The sequence below is a fragment of the Bombina bombina genome, chromosome 7 (genome assembly GCF_027579735.1).
Source record: "Bombina bombina isolate aBomBom1 chromosome 7, aBomBom1.pri, whole genome shotgun sequence".
In the NCBI taxonomy this organism is placed as follows: domain Eukaryota; kingdom Metazoa; phylum Chordata; class Amphibia; order Anura; family Bombinatoridae; genus Bombina; species Bombina bombina.
In genome coordinates, this window is record NC_069505.1 from 413,613,363 (window position 1) to 413,636,166 (window position 22,804).

The 22,804-nt window shown below is 38.2% G+C and overlaps 1 protein-coding gene across 1 annotated transcript in view; it reads right to left on the bottom strand.

Moving 5' to 3' along the window:
- TMPRSS6 (transmembrane serine protease 6) overlaps positions 1–22,804 on the bottom strand; it is a 227,697-nt gene that overhangs the window by 44,621 nt on the left and 160,272 nt on the right. Inside the window, exons 4-5 of the mRNA XM_053721218.1 lie at positions 4,492–4,559; positions 928–1,109 (exon numbers count right to left, since the gene is read on the bottom strand). Coding sequence (XP_053577193.1) covers positions 928–1,109; positions 4,492–4,559 — 250 coding nt within the window. The remainder of the gene's footprint in view (positions 1–927; positions 1,110–4,491; positions 4,560–22,804) is intronic.

Consider the following 22,804-nt stretch of genomic DNA (forward strand, 5'->3'; position numbering starts at 1 on the left):
GCTTTAGAGTGCATATAACAACAATCTGGAACTTTTTTTAAATTCAAACTAATATAATATAATTCTGAAACAAAATATTGGGGGAAGGAGTATGGTGTGTGCACATTATACTGAGTGAACAGAAAATAGGGCTGGTCTCCAAATTTTCCAGGGTTGCTTTTTATTCCAGTCCAGCCCTGTGTTTGATGCCCCATCAGTTTTCACCCAGAGTACCTATCAAACAAATGTGTAAATGTGTCTTTGTGTTCATCTATTCTCTCTTTGCCTCCCTCATAGACACACAGCAACAAATATAAACAAGTTTCTTTCACTTTTCCTCTCTCTGTCTTAGACCCGCAAAAAAGTATTTAAAAAAATCTGTCTCTCTTTTCACACAGAAACACAATAATAGTAACATTAAAAACCTATTTTCCCTCTCTCATAAACACACAAAAAATATCCTTATTCTCTCTCCCACACTGACACATAGAAAAACTCTCTCTCTCTCCTCTCTCACTCTCCTCTCTCTCTCTCTCTCTCTTTGGCTTATTGACATGGAAACATATGCTTTGTAACAAAAATCTCTCTCCTTACATCTTTTTCTCTCTCAAAAATCAAGACACAAATTTGTATTATATTACAGGCACAAAACAACTGTGAACATCTATTTTTCATTTAAAGAAACACAAACACTCACAAATACCCATATGCACACACAGACACACACACACACACACACACACACACACACACACACACACACACACACACACACACACACACACACACACACACACACACACACACACACACACACACACACAGAGACACATATACACAAACAAACAGAAACAAATTGTCATACTTCCAGACTGCATCATAAATATACAAGAACACATGCACATTTACACTCAGTTTGTCATATTTTCAGACTGATTGGGTACAGACCCATTATTGTCAGAGAATTTGGGTCCACGTGATACTGATCATATATATAGGTCCCAGTGTGGTTGCCAGCAGCTTGTAGTACTTTGGTGAGACTGTCCTTCACAGAGCTCATACTCACTGACTGAGCATGAGTCTCGGGCACCTCCAGGCTCACCCAGAAATAAACCATCAAGCTGCCCTCCCTGGGAAAGAAACACAAAAAGCAGATACCAGCAGACAATGTGTGACATCACTATGTAAAATAAGAGATAAATGTGATATAATTAGTGGATAAAGGGGATATAGAATCATATGACATGTGACCATTAGGGGGAACATGTTTGACCTCATAGGGCATTGTATAACATCATCAAGAATATGTCTATTGGTGAGGAAGAGCAATATGAGTGACTTAATTCAGACTGAAGATGATGATGATAGATGATGCTGGAACAGGGAGTGCAATAATACACTTTTTGTGATTTCTTTCTCTTAACACATTTTGGTGGATATTACATTTTGGGGGCATATATATTAGGCCTTTACTTGTTTTGAGGGAAAGGTATTGCAATAGTTGGTTCCTTGGATGTCTGAAAGTATTAATATGATCAGTCCCTATAGGGGGATTCCTTGGGTGATGAGGGGTATTGCTAAGATCTGTTCATTTAGGAGATCCCTTGGGTGTTGGGAGGTAATGCTAAGATCTGTTCATGTTGGGTATCCCTTGTGTGTTTAGAGGTATTGCTAAGATCTGTTCATATAGGGTATCCCTTGGGTGTTGAGAGGTATTGCTAAGATGTGTTCATGTAGGGTATCCCTTGAGTGTTGGGAGGTAGTGCTAAGATCTGTTCATGTAGGGTATACCTTGAGTGTTGGGAGGTAGTGCTAAGATCTGTTCATATAGGTTATCCCTTGTGTGTTGAGAGATATTGCTAAAATCTGTTCATATAGGGTATCCCTTGGGTGTTGAGAGGTATTGCTAAGATGTGTTCATGTAGGGTATCCCTTGAGTGTTGGGAGGTAGTGCTAAGATCTGTTCATATAGGTTATCCCTTGTGTGTTGAGAGATATTGCTAAGATCTGTTCATATAGGGTATCCCTTGGGTGTTGAGAGGTATTGCTAAGATGTGTTCATGTAGGGTATCCCTTGAGTGTTGGGAGGTAGTGCTAAGATCTGTTCATGTAGGGTATACCTTGAGTGTTGGGAGGTAGTGCTAAGATTTGTTCATGTAGGGGATCCCTTGGGTGTGGGGAGATAGTTCTAAGATCTGTTCATGTAGTGTATACCTTGGGTGTTGAGAGGTATTGCTAAGATCTGTTTATGTAGGGGATCTCTTGTGTGTTGGGAGGTAATGCTAATATCTGTTAATTTAGGAGATCCCTTGGGTGTTGGGAGGTAGTGCTAAGATTTGTTCATGTAGGGGATCCCTTAAGTGTTGGGAGGTATTGCTAAGATCAGTTCCTGTAGGTTATCAATTGGGTGTTGGGAGGTAGTGCTAAGATCTCTTCATGTAGGGCACCCCTTGAGTGTTGAGAGGTATTGCTAAGATCTGTTCATATAGGGTATCCCTTGTGTGTTGAGAGGTATTGCTAAGATGTGTTCATGTAGGGTATCCCTTGAGTGTTGGGAGGTATTGCTAAGATCTGTTCTTGTAGGGTATCACTTGAGTGTTGGGAGGTATTGTTATCATGGATTCATACAGGAGAATCCCTTGGTTGCTGGGAGGTATTGAAATAGTGGTTCATGGGTGTTTTGAGTGTTTGCTATGATGGGTTCATATGATGTAGGGGCCCCTTTGGGTGTTGGGAATTGGGAGGTATTGCTAAGATCTGTTAATTTAGGAGATCCCTTGGGTGTTGGGAGGTAGTGCTAAGATTTGTTCATGTAGGGGATCCCTTAAGTGTTGGGAGGTATTGCTAAGATCAGTTCCTGTAGGTTATCAATTGGGTGTTGGGAGGTAGTGCTAAGATCTCTTCATGTAGGGTACCCCTTGAGTGTTGAGAGGTATTGCTAAGATCTGTTCATATAGGGTATCCCTTGTGTGTTGAGAGGTATTGCTAAGATGTGTTCATGTAGGGTATCCCTTGAGTGTTGGGAGGTATTGCTAAGATCTGTTCTTGTAGGGTATCACTTGAGTGTTGGGAGGTATTGTTATCATGGATTCATACAGGAGAATCCCTTGGTTGTTGGGAGGTATTGAAATAGTGGTTCATGGGTGTTTTGAGTGTTTGCTATGATGGGTTCATATGATGTAGGGGCCCCTTTGGGTGTTGGGAGTTGGGAGGTATTGCTAAGATTTGTTCTTGCTAGCATGATTAAGGGCATTGATTAACCCTAAACATTGCTGTAATTGTGGACCCAATGTTTGATTATTAAGGTCACTTTTAAACTGAAGGAGCTGGAAGATTTTGATTTTCATATAGGAGGTCCCATCAGTGTTGCGAGATTTTTCAATAGTGGGGGACCATTGGCTGTTGTAAGGCATTGCTATGATGAGTTCATGTTGGGGGTCCATTATATGTATTGCTATGGTGCATTCATATAGAGGGTTCCCCTGTGTGTTGTGGCATTCCAATGCTGGGTTTTGTATGGGAATCCCTTGGGTGCTACTGGCTATTGCAGTGGAAGAGTTTTTGTATCATTGTGGTACTGTGGTTAGAGAGTAATGTAGTAGGTCCCTTAAGTTTTAGGGAGTGTTATTGCATATTAGTAAAAAAAACTTATTCTGTGTCAGGATAATTAGGTCTGGACAGATATGGTTAATTACATTGGTGGGGTAGTCAAGTATTGTTAATGATAGCAGTTGACGATAGTAGATATGGATTTGTTGCTGTTAAGGGCAACTATTGTGGAAATACTTTTAGGATTCCTTGCATCTGATATAAGGACTTACCATCAGATCACAGAAGTCATAACAAAACGCAGTTTATGAAGAGACTGAGACCAACTACTTGAAATAGAAAGTTACAGCTATTGCATTACAGCTTATGGCTAATTAACTGGACACTGACATTTAATAGCTTGCAAGCCACAGTTAGCAAGGTTGTCACTATTGACCATGTTGCTATCAGTTACTGCACTCACACAATCTAACCTGAGTTTGTAATTACTGTAATGAGGTACTCAATATGTGGGTCAGATCAATTGCAAATTTAAGCATTTGTTTTAGAAAGTAAGGGAAAAACTTCAAAAGTCATTATATACAGTATATCAGCTTAGTTGATATCTGTATATTAGCTTAGTTTATCTGATATAGACAGTGTCAGTGCTTTAGAGTTATTATACTTTTTGCATTATTTTTAAAGATATTCTGTGGAAATGCAAATTGTCTGCTTATAAAAATTGGCCCTATCCCCTAGTGTACTGAATGAGAAAGGTGTCTCTAAGTTTTGTTTACAACAGCATAGAGCCCGAGTTGGCTGTGTCCTCACTTATAACAAAAAAAAGGGACATTGAATGACATACAGTATATCAAAACATAACATCAAAGGATATGGCAGCGCTAGATAACACTATGAACAAAATGTGACATCACTAGGGAACAACAGCCATAGCCATTGACAATAAACTTAAAGCTTTCTCACCCAAATGCATAGACAGTACTGGTGTTGTAATAAGGTGCTAGGTCAGAAGTCATAACAAGACTCTTCACCTGCAGAGATAGAAGAGATCCTGTTAGGACAGTGCAGTAAAGACAAACAGGACAAGTAGGAGAGTGAATTATTAAATACATAAAAGGTTTAAAGGAACAGTGTAGTCAACATATTTTATTTTCATCTAAAAGAGGACGTTTCAAAAATATATTTCAGGTTTTTTTTTAAAGAAAACTCATGATCCAATCCTGAAAAAAACACGTTTTTATATTTGGAGAGGTTTGTCTTTCTCTGGCCAGTGAGGATTAGAAGTACAAAACCCATACATGAGTAAATGTGGCACTTTTTTGTGGCACTTCATTTGTTTGATACACACCCTTTAAAGGGACAATATACACTCATTTTCATATAACTGCATGTAATAGACACTACTATAAAGAATAAGATGCACAGATACTGATATAAAAATCCAGTATAAAACTGTTTAAAAACTTACTTAGAAACTGTCAGTTTGGCTCTGTTGAAAATGTAGCTGGAAAGCCCACTGCAAGTGGCAAATAAGACACTCCCCCCTCCCCCTTCTTTTGCATATGAAAAGCCCTTTACACAAACAGGAGCAAGCTGGAGAAGGTAGCTGACAGTATTCACATAAAACTTTGGGGCTTGGTTAGGAGTCTGAAAATCAGAGCAATGTTATTTAAAAATAAGCAAAACTATACATTTATTTTAAAAAAAAAAACTTTATGAGCTACATAAATAGATCATCTACAAAATATTTATGCAAAGAAAAAATGAGTGTATAATGTCCCTTTAAGCCTATTGGGATATGGGACTGAAGAGAAAGTGTCTCATGATGTACTTACTGTACCCTAACTCAGAGTTAGTCAGTGTTGGGGTAATAATCCACAATTTCTTTGGAACATTGTTTAAGAGTGTCTCTAACAACAGACAGCAGCAGAGCTAGGATACAGTTTCTAAAAACAATAAGTAGCAGAGCTAGGATAGTATTTCTAACAACAATTAGTAGCGGAGCTAGGATAGTATTTCTAACAACAGTTAGTAGCAGAGCTAGGATACCATTTCTAACAACAGTTAGTAGCGGAGCTAGGATAGTATTTCTAACGACAGTTAGTAGCAGAGCTAGGATACAGTTTCTAACAACAGTTTGTAGCGGAGCGAGGATAGTATTTCTATCAACAGTTAGTAGCAGAGATAGGATAGTATTTCTAACAACAGTGTTTTGCAAATAGCAAGTAGAGCTAGGAGAGGCTTTGCCTAAATTTACTAGAGCTAGGAGAGTCTTTGTCTAAAGTCAGCAGAGCTAGGAGAGAGTCTTTACTAATAGTTAGTAGAACTAGGAGAGTGTCTTTACTAATAGTTAGTAGAACTAGCAGAGTGTCTTTACTAATAGTTAGTAGAACTAGGAGATTGTCTTTACTAATAGTTAGTAGAACTAGGAGAGAGTCTTTACTAATAGTTAGTAGAGCTAGGAGAGAGTCTTTACTAATAGTTAGTAGAACTAGGAGGGTGTTTTTACTAATAGTTAGTAGAGCTAGGAGAGTCTTTACTAATATTCAGTAGAGCTAGGAGAGTGTCTTTACTAATAGTCAGTAGAGCTAGGAGAGCGTCTTTACTAATAGTTAGTAGAACTGGGAGAGTGTCTTTACTAATAGTCAGTAGAGCTAGGAGAGTGTCTTTACTAATAGTCAGTAGAGCTAGGAGAGTGTCTTTACCATTAGTTAACAGAGCTAGGAGAGTGTCTTTGGGGCCGATTTATCAAGCTCCGTATGGAGCTTGATGCCCCTCGCCGGAAACAGAAGTTATGAAGCTCTATAACCTGTCCGTCTGCTCTGAGGCCGCGGACAGAAATCAACCTGATCGAATATGATCAGGTTGATTGACACCCCCTGCTTGAGGCCTATTGACCGCAAATGTGCAGGGGGCGGCATTGCACAAGCAGTTCACAAGAACTGCTTGTGCAATGATAAATGCCGACAACGTATGCTGTTGGCATTTATCGATGTGCAGCGGACATGATACGCTACATCATATCATGTCCACTTAAATAGGCCCCTTTGTCTAAAGTCAGCAGAGCTAGGAGGGTCTTTGTCAAAAGTCAGCAGAGCTAGGAGAGTGAATTTAATAATAGTCAGTAGAGCTAGGAAAGTGTCTTTACTAATAGTCAGTAGAGCTAGGAGAGTGTCTTTACTAATAGTCAATAGAGCTAGGAGAGTGTCTTTACTAATAGTCAGTAGAGCTAGGAGAGTGTCTTTACTAATAGTCAATAGAGATAAGAGAGTGTCTTTACTAATAGTCAAAAGAGCTAGGAGAGTGTCTTTACTAATAGTCAGTAGAGCTAGGAGAGCGTCTTTACTAATAGTTAGCAGAGCTAGGAGATTGTCTTTACTAATAGTTAGTAGAGCTGGGAGAGTGTCTTTAATAATAGTCAGTAGAGCTAGGAGATTGTCTTTACTAATAGTCAGCAGAACTAAGAGAGTGTCTTTACTAATAGTCAGTAGAGCTAGGAGAGTGTCTTTAATAATAGTCAGTAGAGCTAGGAGATTGTCTTTACTAATAGTCAGCAGAACTAAGAGAGTGTCTTTACTAATAGTCAGTAGAGCTAGGAGAGTGTCTTTACTAATAGTCAGCAGAGCTAGGAGAGTGTCTTTAATAATAGTCAGTAGAGCTAAGAGAGTGTCTTTATTAATAGTTGTAGAGCTAGGAGATTGTCTTTACTAATAGTCAGTAGAGCTAGGAGAGAGTCTTTACTAATAGTCAGTAGAGCTAGGAGAGTGTCTTTACTAATATTCAGTAGAGCTAGGAGAGTATCTTTACTAATAGTCAGCAGAGCTAGGATATTGTCTTTAATAATAGTCAGTAGAACTAGGAGATTGTCTTTACTAATAGTCAGTAGAGCTAGGAGAGTGACTTTACTAATAGTCAGCAGAGCTAGGAGAGTGTCTTTACTAATAGTCAGCAGAGCTAGGAGAGTGTCTTTAATAATAGTCAGTAGAGCTAGGAGATTGTCTTTACTAATAGTCAGTAGAGCTAGGAGAGTGTCTTTACTAATAGTTAGCAGAGCTAGGAGATTGTCTTTACTAATAGTTAGCAGAGCTAGGAGATGGTCTTTACGAATAGTTAGTAGAGCTAGGAGAGTGTCTTTACTAATAGTCAGCAGAGCTAGGAGAGTGTCTTTATTAATAGTTGTAGAGCTAGGAGATTGTTTTTACTAATAGTCAGTAGAGCTAGGAGAGAGTCTTTACTAATAGTCAGTAGAGCTAGGAGAGTATCTTTACTAATATTCAGTAGAGCTAGGAGAGTGTCTTTACTAACAGTCAGCAGAGCTAGGATATTGTCTTTAATAATAGTCAGTAGAACTAGGAGATTGTCTTTACTAATAGTCAGTAGAGCTAGGAGAGTGACTTTACTAATAGTCAGCAGAGCTAGGAGAGTGTCTTTACTAATAGTCAGCAGAGCTAGGAGAGTGTCTTTACTAATAGTCAGTAGAGATAGGAGATTGTCTTTACTAATAGTCAGTAGAGCTAGGAGAGTGTCTTTACTAATAGTTAGCAGAGCTAGGAGATTGTCTTTACTAATAGTTAGCAGAGCTAGGAGATTGTCTAGTTAGTAGAGCTAGGAGAGTGTCTTTAATAATAGTCAGTAGAGCTAGGAGAGTGTCTTTACTAATAGTCAGCAGAGCTAGGAGAGTGTCTTTATTAATAGTTGTAGAGCTAGGAGATTGTCTTTACTAATAGTTAGCAGAGCTAGGAGATTGTCTTTACTAATAGTCAGCAGAACTAGGAGAGTGTCTTTACTAATAGACAGTAGAGCTAGGAGAGTGTATTTACTAATAGTCAGCAGAGCTAGGATAGTGTCTTCAATAATAGTCAGTAGAGCTAGGAGAGTGTCTTTATTAATAGTTAGCAGAGCTAGGAGATTGTCTTTACTAATAGTCAGTAGAGCTAGGAGAGAGTCTTTACTAATAGTCAGCAGAGCTTGGATATTGTCTTTAATAATAGTCAGTAGAACTAGGAGATTGTCTTTACTAATAGTCAGTAGAGCTAGGAGAGTGACTTTACTAATAGTCAGCAGAGCTAGGAGAGTGTCTTTAATAATAGTCAGTAGAGCTAGGAGAATGTCTTTACTAATAGTCAGTAGAGCTAGGAGAGTGTCTTTACTAATAGTTAGCAGAGCTAGGAGATTGTCTTTACTAATAGTCAGCAGAGCTAGGATATTGTCTTTAAAATTAGTCAGTAGAACTTGGAGATTGTCTTTAATAATAGTCAGTAGAGCTAGGAGAGTGACTTTACTAATAGTCAGCAGAGCTAGGAGAGTGTCTTTAATAATAGTCAGTAGAGCTAGGAAATTGTCTTTACTAATAGTCAGTAGAGCTAGGAGTGTGTCTTTACTAACAGTTAGCAGAGCTAGAAGATTGTCTTTACTAATAGTTAGTAGAACTAGGAGAGTGTCTTTTCTAATAGTTAGTAGAACTAGGAGATTGTCTTTACTAATAGTTAGTAGAACTAGGAGAGAGTCTTTACTAATAGTTAGTAGAGCTAGGAGAGAGTCTTTACTAATAGTTAGTAGAACTAGGAGGGTGTTTTTACTAATAGTTAGTAGAGCTAGGAGAGTCTTTACTAATATTCAGTAGAGCTAGGAGAGTGTCTTTACTAATAGTCAGTAGAGCTAGGAGAGCGTCTTTACTAATAGTTAGTAGAACTGGGAGAGTGTCTTTACTAATAGTCAGTAGAGCTAGGAGAGTGTCTTTACTAATAGTCAGTAGAGCTAGGAGAGTGTCTTTACCATTAGTTAACAGAGCTAGGAGAGTGTCTTTGGGGCCGATTTATCAAGCTCCGTATGGAGCTTGATGCCCCTCGCCGGAAACAGAAGTTATGAAGCTCTATAACCTGTCCGTCTGCTCTGAGGCCGCGGACAGAAATCAACCTGATCGAATATGATCAGGTTGATTGACACCCCCTGCTTGCGGCCGATTGACCGCAAATGTGCAGGGGGCGGCATTGCACAAGCAGTTCACAAGAACTGCTTGTGCAATGATAAATGCCGACAACGTATGCTGTTGGCATTAATCGATGTGCAGCGGACATGATACGCTACATCATATCATGTCCACTTAAATAGGCCCCTTTGTCTAAATTCAGCAGAGCTAGGAGGGTCTTTGTCAAAAGTCAGCAGAGCTAGGAGAGTGAATTTAATAATAGTCAGTAGAGCTAGGAAAGTGTCTTTACTAATAGTCAGTAGAGCTAGGAGAGTGTCTTTACTAATAGTCAATAGAGCTAGGAGAGTGTCTTTACTAATAGTTAGTAGAGCTAGGAGAGTGTCTTTACTAATAGTCAATAGAGATAAGAGAGTGTCTTTACTAATAGTCAAAAGAGCTAGGAGAGTGTCTTTACTAATAGTCAGTAGAGCTAGGAGAGCGTCTTTACTAATAGTTAGCAGAGCTAGGAGATTGTCTTTACTAATAGTTAGTAGAGCTGGGAGAGTGTCTTTAATAATAGTCAGTAGAGCTAGGAGATTGTCTTTACTAATAGTCAGCAGAACTAAGAGAGTGTCTTTACTAATAGTCAGTAGAGCTAGGAGAGTGTCTTTAATAATAGTCAGTAGAGCTAGGAGATTGTCTTTACTAATAGTCAGCAGAACTAAGAGAGTGTCTTTACTAATAGTCAGTAGAGCTAGGAGAGTGTCTTTACTAATAGTCAGCAGAGCTAGGAGAGTGTCTTTAATAATAGTCAGTAGAGCTAAGAGAGTGTCTTTATTAATAGTTGTAGAGCTAGGAGATTGTCTTTACTAATAGTCAGTAGAGCTAGGAGAGAGTCTTTACTAATAGTCAGTAGAGCTAGGAGAGTGTCTTTACTAATATTCAGTAGAGCTAGGAGAGTATCTTTACTAATAGTCAGCAGAGCTAGGATATTGTCTTTAATAATAGTCAGTAGAACTAGGAGATTGTCTTTACTAATAGTCAGTAGAGCTAGGAGAGTGACTTTACTAATAGTCAGCAGAGCTAGGAGAGTGTCTTTACTAATAGTCAGCAGAGCTAGGAGAGTGTCTTTAATAATAGTCAGTAGAGCTAGGAGATTGTCTTTACTAATAGTCAGTAGAGCTAGGAGAGTGTCTTTACTAATAGTTAGCAGAGCTAGGAGATTGTCTTTACTAATAGTTAGCAGAGCTAGGAGATGGTCTTTACTAATAGTTAGTAGAGCTAGGAGAGTGTCTTTACTAATAGTCAGCAGAGCTAGGAGAGTGTCTTTATTAATAGTTGTAGAGCTAGGAGATTGTTTTTACTAATAGTCAGTAGAGCTAGGAGAGAGTCTTTACTAATAGTCAGTAGAGCTAGGAGAGTATCTTTACTAATATTCAGTAGAGCTAGGAGAGTGTCTTTACTAACAGTCAGCAGAGCTAGGATATTGTCTTTAATAATAGTCAGTAGAACTAGGAGATTGTCTTTACTAATAGTCAGTAGAGCTAGGAGAGTGACTTTACTAATAGTCAGCAGAGCTAGGAGAGTGTCTTTACTAATAGTCAGCAGAGCTAGGAGAGTGTCTTTACTAATAGTCAGTAGAGATAGGAGATTGTCTTTACTAATAGTCAGTAGAGCAAGGAGAGTGTCTTTACTAATAGTTAGCAGAGCTAGGAGATTGTCTTTACTAATAGTTAGCAGAGCTAGGAGATTGTCTAGTTAGTAGAGCTAGGAGAGTGTCTTTAATAATAGTCAGTAGAGCTAGGAGAGTGTCTTTACTAATAGTCAGCAGAGCTAGGAGAGTGTCTTTATTAATAGTTGTAGAGCTAGGAGATTGTCTTTACTAATAGTTAGCAGAGCTAGGAGATTGTCTTTACTAATAGTCAGCAGAACTAGGAGAGTGTCTTTACTAATAGACAGTAGAGCTAGGAGAGTGTCTTTACTAATAGTCAGCAGAGCTAGGATAGTGTCTTCAATAATAGTCAGTAGAGCTAGGAGAGTGTCTTTATTAATAGTTAGCAGAGCTAGGAGATTGTCTTTACTAATAGTCAGTAGAGCTAGGAGAGAGTCTTTACTAATAGTCAGCAGAGCTTGGATATTGTCTTTAATAATAGTCAGTAGAACTAGGAGATTGTCTTTACTAATAGTCAGTAGAGCTAGGAGAGTGACTTTACTAATAGTCAGCAGAGCTAGGAGAGTGTCTTTAATAATAGTCAGTAGAGCTAGGAGAATGTCTTTACTAATAGTCAGTAGAGCTAGGAGAGTGTCTTTACTAATAGTTAGCAGAGCTAGGAGATTGTCTTTACTAATAGTCAGCAGAGCTAGGATATTGTCTTTAAAATTAGTCAGTAGAACTTGGAGATTGTCTTTAATAATAGTCAGTAGAGCTAGGAGAGTGACTTTACTAATAGTCAGCAGAGCTAGGAGAGTGTCTTTATTAATAGTTGTAGAGCTAGGAGATTGTCTTTACTAGTCAGCAGAGCTAGGAGAGTGTCTTTACTAATAGTCAGCAGAGCTAGGAGAGTGTCTTTACTAATAGTCAGTAGAGCTAGGAGAGTCTCTTCACTAATAGTCAGTAGAGCTAGGAGAGCGTCTTTACTAATAGTTAGCAGAGCTAGGAGATTGTCTTTACTAATAGTCAGCAGAACTAGGAGAGTGTCTTTACTAATAGTCAGTAGAGCTAGGAGGGTGTCTTTACTAATAGTCAGCAGAGCTAGGATAGTGTCTTCAATAATAGTCAGTAGAGCTAGGAGAGTGTCTTTATTAATAGTTAGCAGAGCTAGGAGATTGTCTTTACTAATAGTCAGTAGAGCTAGGAGAGAGTCTTTACTAATAGTCAGCAGAGCTTGGATATTGTCTTTAATAATAGTCAGTAGAACTAGGAGATTGTCTTTACTAATAGTCAGTAGAGCTAGGAGAGTGACTTTACTAATAGTCAGCAGAGCTAGGAGAGTGTCTTTAATAATAGTCAGTAGAGCTAGGAGATTGTCTTTACTAATAGTCAGTAGAGCTAGGAGAGTGTCTTTACTAATAGTTAGCAGAGCTAGGAGATTGTCTTTAAAATTAGTCAGTAGAACTAGGAGATTGTCTTTACTAATAGTCAGTAGAGCTAGGAGAGTGTCTTTACTAATAGTCAGCAGAGCTAGGATATTGTCTTTAAAATTAGTCAGTAGAACTAGGAGATTGCCTTTACTAATAGTCAGTAGAGCTAGGAGAGTGACTTTACTAATAGACAGCAGAGCTAGGAGAGTGTCTTTAATAATAGTCAGTAGAGCTAGGAAATTGTCTTTACTAATAGTCAGTAGAGCTAGGAGAGTGTCTTTACTAACAGTTAGCAGAGCTAGGAGATTGTCTTTACTAATAGTTAGCAGAGCTAGGAGATTGTCTTTACTAATAGTTAGAAGAGCTAGGAGAGTGTCTTTAATAATTGTCAGTAGAGCTATTAGAGTGTCTTTACTAATAGTCAGCAGAGCTAGGAGAGTGTCTTTATTAATAGTTGTAGAGCTAGGAGATTGTTTTTACTAATAGTCAGTAGAGCTAGGAGAGAGTCTTTACTAATAGTCAGTAGAGCTAGGAGAGTGTCTTTACTAATATTCAGTAGAGCTAGGAGAGTGTCTTTACTAATAGTCAGCAGAGCTAGGATATTGTCTTTAATGATAGTCAATAGAACTAGGAGATTGTCTTTACTAATAGTCAGTAGCGCTAGGAGAGTGACTTTACTAATAGTCAGCAGAGCTAGGAGAGTGTCTTTACTAATAGTCAGCAGAGCAAGGAGAGTGTCTTTAATAATAGTCAGTAGAGCTAGGAGATTGTCTTTACTAATAGTCAGTAGAGCTAGGAGAGTGTCTTTACTAATAGTTAGCAGAGCTAGGAGATTGTCTTTACTAATAGTTAGCAGAGCTAGGAGATTGTCTTTACTAATAGTTAGTAGAGCTAGGAGAGTGTCTTTAATAATAGTCAGTAGAGCTAGGAGAGTGTCTTTACTAATAGTCAGCAGAGCTAGGAGAGTGTCTTTATTAATAGTTGTAGAGCTAGGAGAGTGTCTTTACTTATAGTCAGTAGAGCTAGGAGAGTGTCTTTATTAATAGTCAGTAGAGCTAGGAGAGTGTCTTTAATAATAGTCAGTAGAGCTAGGAGAGTGTCTTTGCCAATAGTCAGTAGAGCTAGGACAGTGTCTTTGACAATAGTCAGCAGAGCTAGGAGAGTGTCTTTACTAATAGTCAGCAGAGCTAGTAAAGTGTCTTTATTAATAGTCAGCAGAGCTAGGAGAGTGTCTTTAATAATAGTCAGTAGAGCTAGGAGAGTGTCTTTACTAATAGTAAGCAGAGCTAGGAGAGTGTCTTTATTAATAGTTGTAGAGCTAGGAGATTGTCTTTACTAATAGTCAGTAGAGCTAGAAAAGTGTCTTTACTAATAGTCAGCAGAGCAAGGAGAGTGTCTTTACTAATAGTCAGCAGAGCTAGGAGAGTGTCTTTACTAATAGTCAGCAGAGCTAGGAAAGTGTCTTTACTAATAGTCAGTAGAGCTAGGAGAGTCTCTTCACTAATAGTCAGTAGAGCTAGGAGAGCGTCTTTACTAATAGTTAGCAGAGCTAGGAGATTGTCTTTACTAATAGTCAGCAGAACTAGGAGAGTGTCTTTACTAATAGTCAGTAGAGCTAGGAGATTGTCTTTACTAATAGTCAGCAGAGCTAGGATAGTGTCTTCAATAATAGTCAGTAGAGCTAGGAGAGTGTCTTTATTAATAGTTAGCAGAGCTATGAGATTGTCTTTACTAATAGTCAGTAGAGCTAGGAGAGAGTCTTTAATAATAGTCAGCAGAGCTTGGATATTGTCTTTAATAATAGTCAGTAGAACTAGGAGATTGTCTTTACTAATAGTCAGTAGAGCTAGGAGAGTGACTTTACTAATAGTCAGCAGAGCTAGGAGAGTGTCTTTAATAATAGTCAGTAGAGCTAGGAAATTGTCTTTACTAATAGTCAGTAGAGCTAGGAGAGTGTCTTTACTAACAGTTAGCAGAGCTAGAAGATTGTCTTTACTAATAGTTAGCAGAGCTAGGAGATTGTCTAGTTAGTAGAGTTAGGAGAGTGTCTTTAATAATAGTCAGTAGAGCTAGGAGAGTGTCTTTACTAATAGTCAGCAGAGCTAGGAGAGTGTCTTTATTAATAGTTGTAGAGCTAGGAGATTGTCTTTACTAGTCAGCAGAGCTAGGAGAGTGTCTTTACTAATAGTCAGCAGAGCTAGGAGAGCGTCTTTACTAATAGTTAGCAGAGCTAGGAGATTGTCTTTACTAATAGTTAGCAGAGCTAGGAGATTTTCTTTACTAATAGTTAGTAGAGCTAGGAGAGTGTCTTTAATAATAGTCAGTAGAGCTATTAGAGTGTCTTTACTAATAGTCAGCAGAGCTAGGAGAGTGTCTTTATTAATAGTTGTAGAGCTAGGAGATTGTTTTTACTAATAGTCAGTAGAGCTAGGAGAGTCTCTTTACTAATATTCAGTAGAGCTAGGAGAGTGTCTTTACTAATAGTCAGCAGAGCTAGGATATTGTCTTTAATAATAGTCAATAGAACTAGGAGATTGTCTTTACTAATAGTCAGTAGCGCTAGGAGAGTGACTTTACTAATAGTCAGCAGAGCTAGGAGAGTGTCTTTACTAATAGTCAGCAGAGCTAGGAGAGTGTCTTTAATAATAGTCAGTAGAGCTAGGAGATTGTCTTTACTAATAGTCAGTAGAGCTAGGAGAGTGTCTTTAATAATAGTTAGCAGAGCTAGGAGATTGTCTTTACTAATAGTTAGCAGAGCTAGGAGATTGTCTTTACTAATAGTTAGTAGAGCTAGGAGAGTGTCTTTAATAATAGTCAGTAGAGCTAGGAGAGTGTCTTTACTAATAGTCAGCAGAGCTAGGAGAGTGTCTTTATTAATAGTTGTAGAGCTAGGAGAGTGTCTTTACTTATAGTCAGTAGAGCTAGGAGAGTGTCTTTATTAATAGTCAGTAGAGCTAGGAGAGTGTCTTTAATAATAGTCAGTAGAGCTAGGAGAGTGTCTTTGCCAATAGTCAGTAGAGCTAGGACAGTGTCTTTGACAATAGTCAGCAGAGCTAGGAGAGTGTATTTACTAATAGTCAGCAGAGCTAGTAGAGTGTCTTTATTAATAGTCAGCAGAGCTAGGAGAGTGTCTTTAATAATAGTCAGTAGAGCTAGGAGAGTGTCTTTACTAATAGTCAGCAGAGCTAGGAGAGTGTCTTTATTAATAGTTGTAGAGCTAGGAGATTGTCTTTACTAATAGTCAGTAGAGCTAGAAAAGTGTCTTTACTAATAGTCAGCAGAGCAAGGAGAGTGTCTTTACTAATAGTCAGCAGAGCTAGGAGAGTGTCTTTACTAATAGTCAGCAGAGCTAGGAAAGTGTCTTTACTAATAGTCAGTAGAGCTAGGAGAGTCTCTTCACTAATAGTCAGTAGAGCTAGGAGAGCGTCTTTACTAATAGTTAGCAGAGCTAGGAGATTGTCTTTACTAATAGTCAGCAGAACTAGGAGAGTGTCTTTACTAATAGTCAGTAGAGCTAGGAGATTGTCTTTACTAATAGTCAGCAGAGCTAGGATAGTGTCTTCAATAATAGTCAGTAGAGCCAGGAGAGTGTCTTTATTAATAGTTAGCAGAGCTATGAGATTGTCTTTACTAATAGTCAGTAGAGCTAGGAGAGAGTCTTTACTAATAGTCAGCAGAGCTTGGATATTGTCTTTAATAATAGTCAGTAGAACTAGGAGATTGTCTTTACTAATAGTCAGTAGAGCTAGGAGAGTGACTTTACTAATAGTCAGCAGAGCTAGGACAGTGTCTTTAATAATAGTCAGTAGAGCTAGGAGATTGTCTTTACTAATAGTCAGTAGAGCTAGGAGAGTGTCTTTACTAACAGTTAGCAGAGCTAGGAGATTGTCTTTACTAATAGTTAGCAGAGCTAGGAGATTGTCTTTACTAATAGTTAGTAGAGCTAGGAGAGTGTCTTTAATAATAGTCAGTAGAGCTATTAGAGTGTCTTTACTAATAGTCAGCAGAGCTAGGAGAGTGTCTTTGTTAATAGTTGTAGAGCTAGGAGATTGTTTTTACTAATAGTCAGTAGAGCTAGGAGAGAGTCTTTACTAATAGTCAGTAGAGCTAGGAGAGTGTCTTTACTAATATTCAGTAGAGCTAGGAGAGTGTCTTTACTAATACATTGTCTTTAATAATAGTCAATAGAACTAAGAGATTGTCTTTACTAATAGTCAGTAGCGCTAGGAGAGTGACTTTACTAATAGTTAGAAGAGCTAGGAGAGTGTCTTTACTAATAGTCAGCAGAGCTAGGAGAGTGTCTTTAATAATAGTCAGTAGAGCTAGGAGATTGTCTTTACTAATAGTCAGTAGAGCTAGGAGAGTGTCTTTACTAATAGTTAGCAGAGCTAGGAGATTGTCTTTACTAATTGTTAGCAGAGCTAGGAGATTGTCTTTACTAATAGTTAGTAGAGCTAGGAGAGTGTCTTTAATAATAGTCAGTAGAGCTAGGAGAGTGTCTTTAATAATAGTCAGTAGAGCTAGGAGAGTGTCTTTACTAATATTCAGTAGAGCTAGGAGAGTGTCTTTACTAACAGTCAGCAGAGCTAGGATATTGTCTTTAATAATAGTCAGTAGAACTAGGAGATTGTCTTTACTAATAGTCAGTAGAGCTAGGAGAGTGACTTTACTAATAGTCAGCAGAGCTAGGAGAGTGTCTTTACTAATAGTCAGCAGAGCTAGGAGAGTGTCTTTACTAATAGTCAGTAGAGCTAGGAGATTGTCTTTACTAATAGTCAGTAGAGCTAGGAGAGTGTCTTTACTAATAGTTAGCAGAGCTAGGAGATTGTCTTTACTAATAGTTAGCAGAGCTAGGAGATTGTCTAGTCAGTAGAGCTAGGAGAGTGTCTTTAATAATAGTCAGTAGAGCTAGGAGAGTGTCTTTACTAATAGTCAGCAGAGCTAGGAGAGTGTCTTTATTAATAGTTGTAGAGCTAGGAGATTGTCTTTACTAATAGTCAGTAGAGCTAGAAAAGTGTCTTTACTAATAGTCAGCAGAGCTAGGAGAGTGTCTTTACTAATAGTCAGCAGAGTTAGGAGAGTGTCTTTACTAATAGTCAGTAGAGCTAGGAGAGTCTCTTCACTAATAGTCAGTAGAGCTAGGAGAGCGTCTTTACTAATAGTTAGCAGAGCTAGGAGATTGTCTTTACTAATAGTCAGCAGAACTAGGAGAGTGTCTTTACTAATAGTCAGTAGAGCTAGGAGAGTGTCTTTACTAATAGTCAGCAGAGCTAGGATAGTGTCTTCAATAATAGTCAGTAGAGCTAGGAGAGTGTCTTTATTAATAGTTAGCAGAGCTAGGAGATTGTCTTTACTAATAGTCAGTAGAACTAGGAGATTGTCTTTACTAATAGTCAGTAGAGCTAGGAGAGTGACTTTACTAATAGTCAGCAGAGCTAGGAGAGTGTCTTTAATAATAGTCAGTAGAGCTAGGAGAATGTCTTTACTAATAGTCAGTAGAGCTAGGAGAGTGTCTTTACTAATAGTTAGCAGAGCTAGGAGATTGTCTTTACTAATAGTCAGCAGAGCTAGGATATTGTCTTTAAAATTAGTCAGTAGAACTAGGAGATTGTCTTTACTAATAGTCAGTAGAGCTAGGAGAGTGACTTTACTAATAGTCAGCAGAGCTAGGAGAGTGTCTTTAATAATAGTCAGTAGAGCTAGGAAATTGTCTTTACTAATAGTCAGTAGAGCTAGGAGAGTGTCTTTACTAACAGTTAGCAGAGCTAGAAGATTGTCTTTACTAATAGTTAGCAGAGCTAGGAGATTGTCTAGTTAGTAGAGTTAGGAGAGTGTCTTTAATAATAGTCAGTAGAGCTAGGAGAGTGTCTTTACTAATAGTCAGCAGAGCTAGGAGAGTGTCTTTATTAATAGTTGTAGAGCTAGGAGATTGTCTTTACTAGTCAGCAGAGCTAGGAGAGTGTCTTTACTAATAGTCAGCAGAGCTAGGAGAGTGTCTTTACTAATAGTCAGTAGAGCTAGGAGAGTCTCTTCACTAATAGTCAGTAGAGCTAGGAGAGCGTCTTTACTAATAGTTAGCAGAGCTAGGAGATTGTCTTTACTAATAGTCAGCAGAAATAGGAGAGTGTCTTTACTAATAGTCAGTAGAGCTAGGAGAGTGTCTTTACTAATAGTCAGCAGAGCTAGGATAGTGTCTTCAATAATAGTCAGTAGAGCTAGGAGAGTGTCTTTATTAATAGTTAGCAGAGCTAGGAGATTGTCTTTACTAATAGTCAGTAGAGCTAGAAGAGAGTCTTTACTAATAGTCAGCAGAGCTTGGATATTGTCTTTAATAATAGTCAGTAGAACTAGGAAATTGTCTTTACTAATAGTCAGTAGAGCTAGGAGAGTGTCTTTACTAATAGTTAGCAGAGCTAGGAGATTGTCTTTACTAATAGTCAGCAGAGCTAGGATATTGTCTTTGAAATTAGTAAGTAGAACTAGGAGATTGCCTTTACTAATAGTCAGTATAGCTAGGAGAGTGACTTTACTAATAGTCAGCAGAGCTAGGAGAGTGTCTTTAATAATAGTCAGTAGAGCTAGGAAATTGTCTTTACTAATAGTCAGTAGAGCTAGGAGAGTGTCTTTACTAACAGTTAGCAGAGCTAGGAGATTGTCTTTACTAATAGTTAGCAGAGCTAGGAGATTTTCTTTACTAATAGTTAGTAGAGCTAGGAGAGTGTCTTTAATAATAGTCAGCAGAGCTAGGAGAGTGTCTTTATTAATAGTTGTAGAGCTAGGAGATTGTCTTTATTAATAGTCAATAGAACTAGGAGATTGTCTTTACTAATAGTCAGTAGCGCTAGGAGAGTGACTTTACTAATAGTCAGCAGAGCTAGGAGAGTGTCTTTACTAATAGTCAGCAGAGCTAGGAGAGTGTCTTTACTAATAGTTAGCAGAGCTAGGAGATTGTCTTTACTAATAGTTAGCAGAGCTAGGAGATTGTCTTTACTAATAGTTAGTAGAGCTAGGAGAGTGTCTTTAATAATAGTCAGTAGAGCTAGGAGAGTGTCTTTACTAATAGTCAGCAGAGCTAGGAGAGTGTCTTTATTAATAGTTGTAGAGCTAGGAGAGTGTCTTTACTTATAGTCAGTAGAGCTAGGAGAGTGTCTTTATTAATAGTCAGTAGAGCTAGGAGAGTGTCTTTAATAATAGTCAGTAGAGCTAGGAGAGTGTCTTTGCCAATAGTCAGTAGAGCTAGGACAGTGTCTTTGACAATAGTCAGCAGAGCTAGGAGAGTGTATTTACTAATAGTCAGCAGAGCTAGTAGAGTGTCTTTATTAATAGTCAGCAGAGCTAGGAGAGTGTCTTTAATAATAGTCAGTAGAGCTAGGAGAGTGTCTTTACTAATAGTCAGCAGAGCTAGGAGAGTGTCTTTATTAATAGTTGTAGAGCTAGGAGATTGTCTTTACTAATAGTCAGTAGAGCTAGAAAAGTGTCTTTACTAATAGTCAGCAGAGCAAGGAGAGTGTCTTTACTAATAGTCAGCAGAGCTAGGAGAGTGTCTTTACTAATAGTCAGCAGAGCTAGGAAAGTGTCTTTACTAATAGTCAGTAGAGCTAGGAGAGTCTCTTCACTAATAGTCAGTAGAGCTAGGAGAGCGTCTTTACTAATAGTTAGCAGAGCTAGGAGATTGTCTTTACTAATAGTCAGCAGAACTAGGAGAGTGTCTTTACTAATAGTCAGTAGAGCTAGGAGATTGTCTTTACTAATAGTCAGCAGAGCTAGGATAGTGTCTTCAATAATAGTCAGTAGAGCCAGGAGAGTGTCTTTATTAATAGTTAGCAGAGCTATGAGATTGTCTTTACTAATAGTCAGTAGAGCTAGGAGAGAGTCTTTACTAATAGTCAGCAGAGCTTGGATATTGTCTTTAATAATAGTCAGTAGAACTAGGAGATTGTCTTTACTAATAGTCAGTAGAGCTAGGAGAGTGACTTTACTAATAGTCAGCAGAGCTAGGACAGTGTCTTTAATAATAGTCAGTAGAGCTAGGAGATTGTCTTTACTAATAGTCAGTAGAGCTAGGAGAGTGTCTTTACTAACAGTTAGCAGAGCTAGGAGATTGTCTTTACTAATAGTTAGCAGAGCTAGGAGATTGTCTTTACTAATAGTTAGTAGAGCTAGGAGAGTGTCTTTAATAATAGTCAGTAGAGCTATTAGAGTGTCTTTACTAATAGTCAGCAGAGCTAGGAGAGTGTCTTTGTTAATAGTTGTAGAGCTAGGAGATTGTTTTTACTAATAGTCAGTAGAGCTAGGAGAGAGTCTTTACTAATAGTCAGTAGAGCTAGGAGAGTGTCTTTACTAATATTCAGTAGAGCTAGGAGAGTGTCTTTACTAATACATTGTCTTTAATAATAGTCAATAGAACTAAGAGATTGTCTTTACTAATAGTCAGTAGCGCTAGGAGAGTGACTTTACTAATAGTTAGAAGAGCTAGGAGAGTGTCTTTACTAATAGTCAGCAGAGCTAGGAGAGTGTCTTTAATAATAGTCAGTAGAGCTAGGAGATTGTCTTTACTAATAGTCAGTAGAGCTAGGAGAGTGTCTTTACTAATAGTTAGCAGAGCTAGGAGATTGTCTTTACTAATTGTTAGCAGAGCTAGGAGATTGTCTTTACTAATAGTTAGTAGAGCTAGGAGAGTGTCTTTAATAATAGTCAGTAGAGCTAGGAGAGTGTCTTTAATAATAGTCAGTAGAGCTAGGAGAGTGTCTTTACTAATATTCAGTAGAGCTAGGAGAGTGTCTTTACTAATAGTCAGCAGAGCTAGGATATTGTCTTTAATAATAGTCAGTAGAACTAGGAGATTGTCTTTACTAATAGTCAGTAGAGCTAGGAGAGTGACTTTACTAATAGTCAGCAGAGCTAGGAGAGTGTCTTTACTAATAGTCAGCAGAGCTAGGAGAGTGTCTTTACTAATAGTCAGTAGAGCTAGGAGATTGTCTTTACTAATAGTCAGTAGAGCTAGGAGAGTGTCTTTACTAATAGTTAGCAGAGCTAGGAGATTGTCTTTACTAATAGTTAGCAGAGCTAGGAGATTGTCTAGTCAGTAGAGCTAGGAGAGTGTCTTTAATAATAGTCAGTAGAGCTAGGAGAGTGTCTTTACTAATAGTCAGCAGAGCTAGGAGAGTGTCTTTATTAATAGTTGTAGAGCTAGGAGATTGTCTTTACTAATAGTCAGTAGAGCTAGAAAAGTGTCTTTACTAATAGTCAGCAGAGCTAGGAGAGTGTCTTTACTAATAGTCAGCAGAGTTAGGAGAGTGTCTTTACTAATAGTCAGTAGAGCTAGGAGAGTCTCTTCACTAATAGTCAGTAGAGCTAGGAGAGCGTCTTTACTAATAGTTAGCAGAGCTAGGAGATTGTCTTTACTAATAGTCAGCAGAACTAGGAGAGTGTCTTTACTAATAGTCAGTAGAGCTAGGAGAGTGTCTTTACTAATAGTCAGCAGAGCTAGGATAGTGTCTTCAATAATAGTCAGTAGAGCTAGGAGAGTGTCTTTATTAATAGTTAGCAGAGCTAGGAGATTGTCTTTACTAATAGTCAGTAGAACTAGGAGATTGTCTTTACTAATAGTCAGTAGAGCTAGGAGAGTGACTTTACTAATAGTCAGCAGAGCTAGGAGAGTGTCTTTAATAATAGTCAGTAGAGCTAGGAGAATGTCTTTACTAATAGTCAGTAGAGCTAGGAGAGTGTCTTTACTAATAGTTAGCAGAGCTAGGAGATTGTCTTTACTAATAGTCAGCAGAGCTAGGATATTGTCTTTAAAATTAGTCAGTAGAACTAGGAGATTGTCTTTACTAATAGTCAGTAGAGCTAGGAGAGTGACTTTACTAATAGTCAGCAGAGCTAGGAGAGTGTCTTTAATAATAGTCAGTAGAGCTAGGAAATTGTCTTTACTAATAGTCAGTAGAGCTAGGAGAGTGTCTTTACTAACAGTTAGCAGAGCTAGAAGATTGTCTTTACTAATAGTTAGCAGAGCTAGGAGATTGTCTAGTTAGTAGAGTTAGGAGAGTGTCTTTAATAATAGTCAGTAGAGCTAGGAGAGTGTCTTTACTAATAGTCAGCAGAGCTAGGAGAGTGTCTTTATTAATAGTTGTAGAGCTAGGAGATTGTCTTTACTAGTCAGCAGAGCTAGGAGAGTGTCTTTACTAATAGTCAGCAGAGCTAGGAGAGTGTCTTTACTAATAGTCAGTAGAGCTAGGAGAGTCTCTTCACTAATAGTCAGTAGAGCTAGGAGAGCGTCTTTACTAA